At 49.1% G+C, this 11,546-nt stretch overlaps 1 protein-coding gene across 1 annotated transcript; it reads left to right on the top strand.

The window, feature by feature from the left end:
* Positions 1–10,195: 10,195 nt before the first annotated feature.
* LOC100756229 (olfactory receptor 1361) lies at positions 10,196–11,137 on the top strand. The gene has a single exon (XM_027394472.1). It carries the CDS (start codon positions 10,196–10,198, stop codon positions 11,135–11,137), a length of 942 nt encoding a protein of 313 aa, XP_027250273.1.
* The last annotated feature ends 409 nt before the right edge of the window (positions 11,138–11,546 follow it).

The raw sequence follows: 11,546 nt of genomic DNA on the forward strand, positions 1-11,546 counted from the left end.
TGTCCTGAGATGCTGGTCTTCCCAGGAGCCCTCCTCTAAGGCTGGAGGCGTGCACAGTTCATTGCAACTGGCCGGTGGCCTCCTCCAGGGTGCGCTTCTCACTTCTGTGTGAATTTGTAGAAAACTAAAAGTCATACCCCAGCTTGGGGTACATACCTGTCATCTCCACACTAGCACAGGGTTGCTGAGGCAGGAAGGTTACCTCAAGTCTTCAGCCAGCTTGGGATACATAGCAAGAAGCTACCTAAAAAAAAAAAAAAAAGAAAGAAAAAGAAATTAAAAAAAAACAAACATTTAAGGAACAGCAGATGGCTTGGTCATTCAGAGCAGTTGCTGTTCTTATAGAAGACCTGCGTTTGGTTCCAAGCACCCATGTCACACATCTTACAAGCAACTCCAGGAGATCCAATGCCCTCTTGTGGCCTCCTTGGGCACCCACACACACATGTATGGCATATACACACATAATAAATGTTCAGTAAAGTATTTAAACAGGAGGGCAGGTGTTCTAGGCTGCCGATGGTGAAGCATCCTGTCTCCCAGGCACTGGGGAGGTCGAGGCAGGAGGATTGGGATTTCACAGTCAGCCGGCAGAAATGGCTGCAGCCCTGAAGTGCTTTCCACCCAAGCATGACAATGTGAGTTTAGATTCTAGAGCCCACACAAATGCTGGGTGATACCCACCCCAATCTCAGCTTCCAAAGGCAGAAATGAGGATCTCCAGAGCAAGCTGGCTAGATAGACTAGACACATTTGTGAGCTCTGAGTTGTATGGAGAGACCCATACAAAAGAATTAGGTGGAGGAGTGGAAGAGGAACCCTGACACCACCCCAGGCCTGCACATGTGCACACACAAACATGCAAAATACATACATACACACATACATACATATATGCATGCCCACCACACATGAAAAATATTGATAAATACACATTAAAAAGCAGTTCAAGGTCATTCTCAGGTACATATTGAGTGTGAAGCCAACCTAGACTATGTGAGAGGTTTCCAAAAAAGAACCTTTGATAGCTGTGGCCCTCAACCTTGTATTCACAGACCACAGACTAAAATAAACCTCTTTTCCTTATAACTTGTCAGCCTACGGCATTGTGTTACAGCAACAGAAAGCAGAAAGAGGCAGCAGTGATCTACAGCCAACCTGCCTCAACCCATGATCGATATCTCTGCAGTCTGGGAGGGATTGCTGTCTAGTGATTGCCTCCAAACTCCTGAAGGAAGGATGTGGGCTCATGGGGCTCAGGAAGTAAACAAAACTCACAAGTCTCATGAAACTCCTCAAATTTACAGGGTTTGCAGGACGGTAGTGGCATATGCCTTTAATCCCAGCACTCGGAAGGCAGAGGCAGGCGGATCTCTGTGAGTTCAAGACCAGCCTGGTCTACAAGAGTTAGTTCCAGGACAGCCTCCAAAGCCACAGAGAAAACCTGTCTCAAAAAAAAGAAAAAGAAAAAGAAAAAGAAAAAAACACCTCCCCCAGATTTACAGGATTTACAAGGCCCCTCCCCAAGGATATATAAAAAGTAGTAAGAACTGTTGGGATGGCGATTCCACAGTGGAGCTGCCTGCAAGTTGTGCACCTTTTGTGAGAGAACATCCTGTGGAGAACTTTGGGAGCTGCCTTTGAGCCACCCATACTCTCTAAGTAATCCCAGTGAACACACTGGTTCCCTAAGCTAGACTGAGTAATTTCTTTGGTCTGTGATCAGTGCCTGTCCAGAGTAAACAAATATTTATTCACTTCTCTCCAGGAAAAGTCACAGGGCATGCAGGCCATGGTAACACATGCTTTTGATCCCAGCAATCTAGAGAGAAAGGCGGGTGTGTCTCTGTGAATTCAAGGGCAGCCTGGTCTACATAGTGAGTTCCAGGCCAGCCAGGACTACAGTGAGACCCTGTATAGAGGAGAAGGAGAGGAGGAGGAGGAGGAGAGAAAAAGGAGGAGGAGGAAGAGGAGGAGAAGAAGAAGAAGAAGAAGAAGAAGAAGAAGAAGAAGAAGAAGAAGAAGAAGAAGAAGTCATCACACAGGCCAGGCTCCAGGATCAAACCTCTGAAATCCAGAGAAAGAGCCATCAACATGGCTCTGAAACTTCTAGCCCCTGATGACATTAGCAGTGACTTTGCTTGGGTCACATCTGTAGATATTACCTAAGTCAAAGACAGCCGCTCAGGGTGCCCCTTGCTGGCCATTCACACGTGTTTTGATAGTTACAGAGCTGAGTGGTAGGAAGGGAGCCCTCAATGACTATCAGCTATGTCACTGATTGATGCAGTCAATTTTTTTGTTTGTTTTTTAAGACAAGGTCTCTATGTAGCCCTAGGTGTCCTGGAACTCACTCTGTAGACCAGGCTGGCCTCCATCCACCTGCCTCTGCCTCCTGGGTGCTGGGATTAAAAGCATGTGCCACCACAACCCAGTTATACTGCCATTTTAAGCTTCTGTTATCACTGACAATGGGATCTAGGCTTAATTAAGATTGCTCAACTTGGGCTGCAGAGATGGCTCAGTGGTTAAGAGCACTGGCTGCTCTTCCAGAGGTCCTGAGTTCAATTCCCAGAAACCACATGGTGACTCACAACTGTTTATAATGAGATCTGGTGCCCTCTTCTGGCCTGCAGGCATACATGTAGGCAGAACACTGTATACATAATAAATGAATCTTAAAAAAAAAAAAAAGATTGCTCAACTCAGGGTAGACAGTGTCTCTACTGCTATTAGTTGTTTAGACAGGGGCTCTATTTGTGAGCCCACCTCCAGCCACTCACTGGGAGGTATATCCCCAGTTCTTCTTTCTTTCCTTTTAGAAAAGGGCCTATCTGTTTTTTTGGTGGGGGGGGGTGTGGGAGGATGTTCGAGACAGGGTTTTTCTGTGGCTTTGGAGGCTGTCCAGGAACTCACTCAGTAGACCAGGCTGGTCTCGAGCTCACAGAGATCCTTATGCCTCTGCCTCCCAAGTGGTGGGATTAAAGGTGTGTACCACCACTGCCTGGCCAAGGGCTTATCCTTGAATTCACTCTGTTCTGTAATTCTCCTGCCTCAGCCTCCCAAAATAACTGGAATAATACATCTGCATCACCATGCCTAGAAAATGTCAAAGTATTTTGGTCTTCAGTGGTTGCGTGTTTGTATCCATTAGCAAATCTTAACAATCCAATGAGTCCTCTCACCAGCCCTAAATATGTCCTTTAATACTCAGTATCATGAAAGATCAAAGAAAGTCAAGGAGTTCCTCAGGTGAACACACACAAGACACACAGTATCTTGCTTAGTTTTGCCAGCTTGACCCAAGCTTGAGTTATCTGAGAAGAGGGAACCTCAGATAACTGAGAAAATGCCTCCAGAAGATGAGACTACAGGACATGTTCTTGATTCATGGCTGATGGGGAAGGATAATGTAGATCCTGGGCTGCTGGTCCTGGCTTCTATAGAAAGCCGCTGAGCAAGCCGTGGGGAGAAAGCCAGTAAGCAGCTCCCCTCCATGGCCTCTGCATCAGCTCCTGCCTCCAGGTTCCTGCCCTGTCTGAGTTCCTGCCTTGGCTTCCCTCAGAGAAATATGATTCAGGATATGGAGCCAAATAAACCCTTTCCTCCCCAAGTTCCTTTTGGTCATAGTGTTTCATCACAGAAGTAGAAAACAAACTAAGACACATAGCAACTAGATGGATCCAACCAGACAGAAAAATAAAACATCAGCTCTGGACATTGAAGCTGGAAGTGAAGGCGCACACCATCCCGTCAAGCACTGAAGAGGTGTGAGGTGGGGACATGGGGAGTTCTAAGCCAGCCTGGTCTACGCATCTCAACCCCATCTACAACAGGGTAAAACCCCAAATATAATCAAGCAACCTGTCATGGTGGCACACCTGTCATGGTAGCTCACCTGTTATCCTACAATCAAGGAGGCTGAGGCAAGAGAATAGTCAAGCCAAGCCAGCCAGGGCTGCATGGTAAGATCCTATCTCAAAGTGTGGGCACATAGGGCAGTCTACAATATGACATGTACACACTAAGCATCTGCTTGAACCACGACTCCATAAAATCTCAACTAATTCGGAAACAGTTGTAGCTGTGTGCTGTGTGTGTGGTCCAGTGGAAAAAATGCTTGCCTGCTGTGTGGTGGGCTCCGGGTTCATCGCTAGGCAGGAAAAGGCAAAGGGAGGGAAGGGAAGAGAGTGAGGAGAGGAGCAGGGAGAAGAGAGAGGAGGAAAGACGGAGAAAGGAGAGACAAGGAGGAGACTGGGGAGGGAAGAAGGAAAGAGGGAGGGAGAGGAGCCAAGAGGATGAGGGAGCCAGGAGAAGGCACTCTGGGGTTGAAGCTGCTGTGCTCTGTGCTGTGCTTCTCACTGTGGCCACTAGAGGCCGCGGTGCCTCCTCCAATCCGCACAGCCTTGTTGCTGCTCAGACCCATAGTTGGGGCGATGCCTAAAGGTCCTACAGAGTCCCCCAAAATACTGGAGACCCAGAGGGAAAGGATTAAAGCCACGAAATTCAGTGTTTCACAACATCAAAGTATGCAGAAAAATAAAAATTCATGAAGGTACTGGAAGGTCAGGACCCATCTCCACGCGACAAGGGTGGGCCTCCAGATCCCAGAGCTGGTGGAATGGTGTGCATCGCCATGCCTGGCTGCTCTAATCTTCCTTCCTTCCTTCCTTCCTTCCTTCCTTCCTTCCTTCCTTCCTTCCTTCCTTCCTTCCTTCCTTCCTTCCTTCCTTCCTTCCTTTTCTTTCTTTTAAAAACAGTTGTTGCGGGCTGGAGAGATGGCTCAGAGGTTAAGAGCACTGACTGCTCTTCCAGAGGCCCTGAGTTCAATTCCCAGTAACCACATGGTGGCTCACAACCATCCGTTATGAGACCTGGTGCCCTCTTCTGGTGTGCAGATATACATGGAAGCAGAATGTTGTATACATAATAAATAAATAAAATCTTAAAAAAAAAAACAGTTGTTGCACTCAGGAGCCAGAGGCAGGTGGATCTCTGTGAGTTCCAGACCAGCCTGGTCTACAAGAGCTAGTTCCAGGACAGGCTCCAAAACCACAGAGAAACCCTGCCTCAAAAAAAAAAAAAATGTTTTGTCAGGATCTCTGAGTTCGAGGCCATCCTGGTCCAGGGCTACACAGAGAAACCCTGCTTCAAAAAAAAAAAAAAAACAAAAACAAACAACAAAACCTTGCTTTATTTTTTATGTATGTGTTGGGGTGGAGTAGGGGGTGGGGCTTGTGTGTGTACAGTGCCCTTAGAGTTACAGGTGCAAGCAGTTGAGAACTGGAAGCTGGAACTGAACGAGGGTCCTCTGCAAGAGCAGAAAATTAGAATTCTCTTACCTACTGAAGTGTCTCTCCAATCTCTCTCTCTCCCTTTCTCCCTCCCTCTCTCTTTCCCTCTCTCTCCCTTTCCCTCCCTCCCCCTCTCCCTCTCTCTCTCATGCCTGGCTGGAACCCACTTCATGAATGCTAGGCATCTACCCTTCCCCATCTCAGACACTTCTTGAGGTGTTCCCGCCCAAACACCAACAAGTTCATAACTGGGTTAGGTTTCGCTGTGCTTCTGAGCAGGACACACGGTATTCAAGCCGCAGCACATCCAGCCGGAAAGCGCCCATGGTCCACTAGGAAGACATGAGTGCAGCTCCCTAGCATGCTCTACGAAGCCTAGCTTGTTTGTCTCTGTGATGGTCCCGCTCCTGCCAGCTGAGTAGGGCTGGGACAGCAGAGAAAACTCAGCAGGAGCCCGGTGCTTGAGACACTACAGGCGGTGAGACAAAGAAACAACAAACTTCCACAGGTCAAGGATTTACAAGGAGGCCAGAGTCAGGTTCCCAGGGTGGAAGGGGTTCAGGGAAATGTGCAGAAGGGGCTCAGGACAAACAGAGAGAGTTCAGCTTGAGGAACAAACCTGTAGGAGATGTGGAGGAATTCCAGTCAGAGGCCCCAAATATGGAATTTGGGGCCTCAGAAATCATAGTTTAGAAAGGAATGGGAGATGGGGTTGCTTACAGCAAAACTAGTGAGGCCAATGGGAACTTGACCCCACAGGAAGTTGGGGTGCTCCCCTCAGCAAGGGAATGGAGCCAGTCGCTGCTGCCTCAAAGCAAGGAAGGGAAGCTATTCCTGGAAGATCACGACCAGGCTGAGAGGAATGGAAGTATATTAATTCAAGGGACTCCATTCCTACCAAAGGCTGTGAGAATGTTGCATGCCCTAACACATATGGACAAAACAGGAGTCGTGCCTGCTATAGACATTGTGTCCCTCAACCCCCACCCATAACAAATTTTCTCTTTGTTAACAAAGAGAGCAAAGTATGAATGGGGCTATTGCTCCCAGCAGCAAGAAGCCACAAACCTATCCCAGGGTTTGGGCAGGACTAACAGTGTCAAAGGAATTCTACTGAACCATGCTCTTCAGGGAGTCCCCCAAAGAATGCCAGAGACACAGGCACCACATGCGTGGAGGGAAAACCTGGGAAGGAGCTACAGTGCCCTTGGCCCCTGAGAAGCTGGCCTGATAGGAGCAGAACACAGAACAATTAACCAGTGTCCTAACAAGACCCTGGGGACCAAGTCCAGGATGTGAGGATGGAGGTTAAATCGTGCTCTGCCAAGGCCTTGTGCAGTCCTTTGTAGGGACAAAGAGCTGCATCCAGGGTCACACACTGTCCAAGACTCTTTCCCAAGAAGAGCTGGCTCAACTCCCACCAGGAATCCCAAGGCCATAGGGACACTTTTCACAGGTGAGTAGAGACAGATGAGCTGGGCAGGAGAAGAAAGGGGTTACACCAGGCAGTGGGCTTTGGAGGGTGCAGCTGAGCCCACTGTGTAACCCTTTCCAGACATCATTAAGTCGTGGCTATAAAAAAGACAGAACAAAATGGGCAGTTCTGCTGAGTGGTCACAGTCTGGATCCTGCACGCCAATGGTGTTCCTTTTCTGTTCGTTTGGAGACAAGAGTTATGTAGCCCAGGCTAACCTGGAACTTGTAATCCTCCTGCTTCAGCCTCCTGAGTGTTGGGGTGACAAATGAGCCCACCATGCTCAGGCTGTGTGGTATGGCATTAAGCACTTTGGAGAAAGACATAGTGTGATGTGCTGAGCCCTTGATAATTTCTTGAATGCTAAGTGTGGTGAGGAGGCTCCATCCATTTCTTACCATGGCCTTCTGTATACAGCAAGCATCTCATGAGTGGTAGCTGCCCACTGATTTTACAGAGCAGAGGCAGGTCTCCTTACCCTGATCAAGTGCCATTGTACAGAGAGACCCATATCAAGCCTGGTGCCAAAGAAACCAGTGAAGGGGTAAGGTTGAGAGTCAATGGGGACAAACTGAGAACCAGCAGTAGGAGGGAGGCTGGGCACAGTGACCCACACCCATCATTCCAGCATGCAGGAGGCCAACGCAGGAGGATGCAAGATTCCAGATCAGATTGGGCTAGAGTGAGACCCTGCCTCAGCAAACTAAAGGCAGAAGATGTGGCCCAGTGATGAGTGCCAACAAGCAGAGTCCCCGCATCCATCTCCAGCACCGCAAATAATGATGACCATCTTATTTTAAAACTAAAAAAGAGGGCAGAAGGGAAGAAAGAGGAGGGGGAAGAGGAGGAAGAGGAAGGAGAGGAGAAGGTGAGACAGATATGTGGCACACAAGGTGGTCAGCACCCTTGGGCAGTCTATGGCCACCACTGTTCACCCCCACACTGCCTGGCAGCACTGACTTCAGTGGAGGTGAGGCTAAACCAGGGGGCCAGAATCACATCAGACACTGAGATAGGGTTGGCATGACCTCTGGGGACCTGAGCAGGTCCAGCAAGGACCAGGACATCTTGAGAGGAGTTAAGGGCCCTTGGGTGACAGCTCACAGGCGTGGTGGCCTTGAGCACAGAATGGTATTGGGGTCTAAATTAAGTAGTTAACTTAAGCAGGGCTGAAAAGTGGGAAGTGTGTGTGTGTGTGTGTGTGCGTGTGTGTGTGTGTGTGTGTGTGTGAGAGAGAGAGAGAGAGAGAGAGAGAGAGAGAGAGTGAGTTTGATTTTCAGGCATCCAAAAAACATGGATAAGTCCAGTTTAGCCAGATTTTGTGGTGCACGCCTTTAATCCCAGCACTCTGGAAGCAGAAACAGAAGGATCTCTGTGAGTTTTAGGCCAGCCTAGTCTATATATCAAGTTCCAGGACCGAGAGAGCTACATAGAGAGCTTGTTTTAAAATTAAAAAGCAAAACAAAAGAAAACAACTCAGCTGGATGTCAGATTATATTCATTATCCAAGCTAAGGAGGAGCAAAAAATCCAGGGAAAGCTAGTACTGTGTGGTGTGGTCCCCCCCCCAATGTTTATCTACACAGAGCTTGTTATCTCTCTCTCTCTCTCTCTCTCTCTCTCTCTCTCTATATATATATATATATATATAATATATATAATCTCTCTTTCAGTGTGTCTCTTTCTGTCTGTCTCTCTCTACATACATATATATATGTATATATATATATATATATATATATATAATCTTCTGTCTTTCAGTGTGTTGTCTCTTTCTCTGTCTCTCTGTCTCTCTCTCTCTCTCTGTGTGTGTGTGTGTGTGTGTAGGTCAGAGAAAAACATGTAGAATTCTTTTCTCTCTCTCTCCACCATGTGGGACCTGGGGATCAACCTCAGGTTGTCAGACTTGGCAGCAAGCTTCCTTACCCACTGAGCCATTTGGCCATCCTGGATTTCCTTCTTTTTTAAGCACACCTAGTTCTGGTCACAAATCCAGGAAATGACCAGCAGGAATCACATACCTGTCACCCATGCACTGGAAGGTAGAGGCAGGAGAATCAGAAATGCAAAGTCAGCCTTGGTACACAGAGAGTTCAAGTCCTACCTGTGCTACAGGATTCTCAAAGAGACAAAAACAGCAGCAGCAAGAAAGGAAGTGGAATCACTGTCCATTAAGCCTTGGGTCTAGAACTCCCTGCACAGGCCCATGTGTTTGAGGCTGAAAAAGAGGCATTTGTGTTGTTCTTACCGAAAGCCTTCAATCCCCAGAGCCTATGTCAGGAGACTGTAACTCCAGCTGCAGGGGACCCGACGTCCTCTTCTGGCCTTCTAAGGCTCTGCACACATGCACACACACATGGTTATAAAAACACGGGAGCCAGGCATGGTGTGCATACCTCTAACCCCAGCACTGTGAGCTCAAGGCCAGCCTGAACTACATAGTGAGATCATTTCTCAAAAAAAATAAGCTGGGCGGTGGTGGCACACAACTTTAATCCCAGCACTTTGGAGGTAGGTCTCTGAGTTCAAGGCCAACTTGGTCTACAGAGTGACTTCCAGGACAGCCAGGGCTACACAGAGAAACCCTGTATTGAAAAATCAAAATAACAACAATAATGATGATGGTGATGATGATGATGATAGACTGGGTCCTCAGCCTTTGTCACTATTAGGAAATAGTGGCACATTTAGGGGACAGAGCCTAGTGGGAAGAGGCATTGGGGTACTGGTCCCCTCCTCTCTCCTCCTCTGCCACACCCATCCCAGGATACTGTCTCACATTGCTCCAGCCACAAGGCATGGACTGAAACCTCTGAAGCTGTGAGCCAAGATAAGCCTGCCCTGTTATGCAACTGATGGTCTCAGGATTTTGTGACAGGATTGGGAGTCTGATAAACATGCTATCTCAAACAGACATACCCACTCCTGCACAGCATTGTTTTTACCTTTTCCCCTTTCAGGAGCCTTGTGCATGCTCGGTGAGTGAGAACTGCCACTGAGACATCCCCACCCTATCACTGTGAGAGTCTTGGCAGAGGCTTCACTGCAGTGCTGGAGCCCTGCCTAGAATTCCCCAGTGAGGGGCTGGGGGCGTGGCTCAGGGGTGGAGCCCCTGCCTAGAGTTCCCCAGTGAGGGCTGGAGCGTGGCTCAGGGGTGGAGCCCTGGCTAGAATCCCCCACTGAGGGGCCGGAGGCATGGCTCAGGGGTGGAGCCCTGCCTAAAATCTCCCAGTGAGGGGCTGGAGGCATGGCTCAGGGGTGGAGCCCTGTCTTGAACCCCCACTCAGGGGGTGTCTAATCAAGGGGGGAATATACAATTCAGGTGCGGGGGTGGGGAGATAAGGGGTTGGAGAGGGGCATGGACCAACAAACAGTCCTTGGCCAGCATCGTGGACAGATTGAGTTTCTTACTGTTATTCTAGGCCTAGATGGAAGGCGCCAACTTCAGCGGGGTCTCCGAGTTCCTGCTGCTGGGCCTATCACAGGACCCCAGGCAGCAGGAGCTGCTCTTTGCCGTCTTCCTGAGCATGTACTTACTCACAGGCCTAGGAAACCTGCTCATCATCCTGGCCATTGCCACCGACCCCAGGCTCCACACCCCCATGTACTTCTTCCTGGCCAACCTGGCCTTCGTAGACATCTGCTTCACCTCCACCACCATCCCCAAGATGCTGGCCAACCACGTGTCAGGACACAAAAGCATCTTGTACTCTGGTTGTCTCACACAGATGTTCTTCTTCATCTGGTTTGCCGGCATCGACAGCTTCCTGCTGACAGCCATGGCCTATGACCGCTATGTGGCCATCTGTCACCCTCTGCATTATACTACGTCCATCACACCCCGCCTCTGTGGCCTCCTGGTCACTGCCTCCTGGGCCGCAGCCTTCGCAAACGCCCTAACCCACACAGTCTTGCTGACCCGTCTCTCATTCTGTGCCCACAACAAAATCCCCCACTTCTTCTGTGACCTCAGCCCACTGCTGAAGCTGGCCTGTTCAGATACATCTCTCAACAACGCCCTGGTGTACACCGTGGGCGCACTGCCCATCTTCACCCCCTTCGTGGGCATCTTGATCTCCTACACAGGCATCTTCACAGCAGTGCTGAAGATCCCATCTGCAGGAGGGAAATGGAAGGCATTCTCCACCTGTGGCTCCCATCTCTCTGTGGTAACCCTGTTCTATGGGACACTCATCGGGGTGTACTTCAGCCCCACATCCTCCCATACGGCCCAGAAGGACACTGCGGCTGCTGTGATGTACACTGTGGTCACCCCCATGCTGAACCCCTTTATCTACACCCTGAGGAACAGGGACATGAAAGGTGCCCTGGGAGCCCTTGTTCAAAGGATGAAAGACAGTCTTTGTTGAGTAGACACAGGCTTAGGAGTTGTTCAGAAGGGTGGAAGTTAAGCCCCTTTCTCCTGAACTGCCCAGACATTCATCACATGGCTTTAATTGACAAATTATTTTATTCTCCCAAAGTTGTCTACAAAACAGTTGTTTGTTTGCCGTAGACTGTGTGTGTGTGTGTGTGTGTGTGTGTGTGTGTTTGCATGAGTGCATGGGTGTGTGCAGTGCAGTGCCCATGGAGACCAGAACAAGGCATTAGAGTTACAGGTGACAGTGAGTCACCTGAAATGGTGCTGGAAACCAAATTTGAGTCCTCGAGAAGTAAGCACTCATAACTACTGCGTCATCCCTCCAGAATAGCCCTCACCCCATGAAGAGAGGGAAAAAGCAAGCAAAGAGGGGAAGAGGGGCAGAGGAAGGAGGAGCG

This window comes from Cricetulus griseus (genome assembly GCF_003668045.3).
Source record: "Cricetulus griseus strain 17A/GY chromosome 1 unlocalized genomic scaffold, alternate assembly CriGri-PICRH-1.0 chr1_0, whole genome shotgun sequence".
NCBI lineage: Eukaryota > Metazoa > Chordata > Mammalia > Rodentia > Cricetidae > Cricetulus > Cricetulus griseus.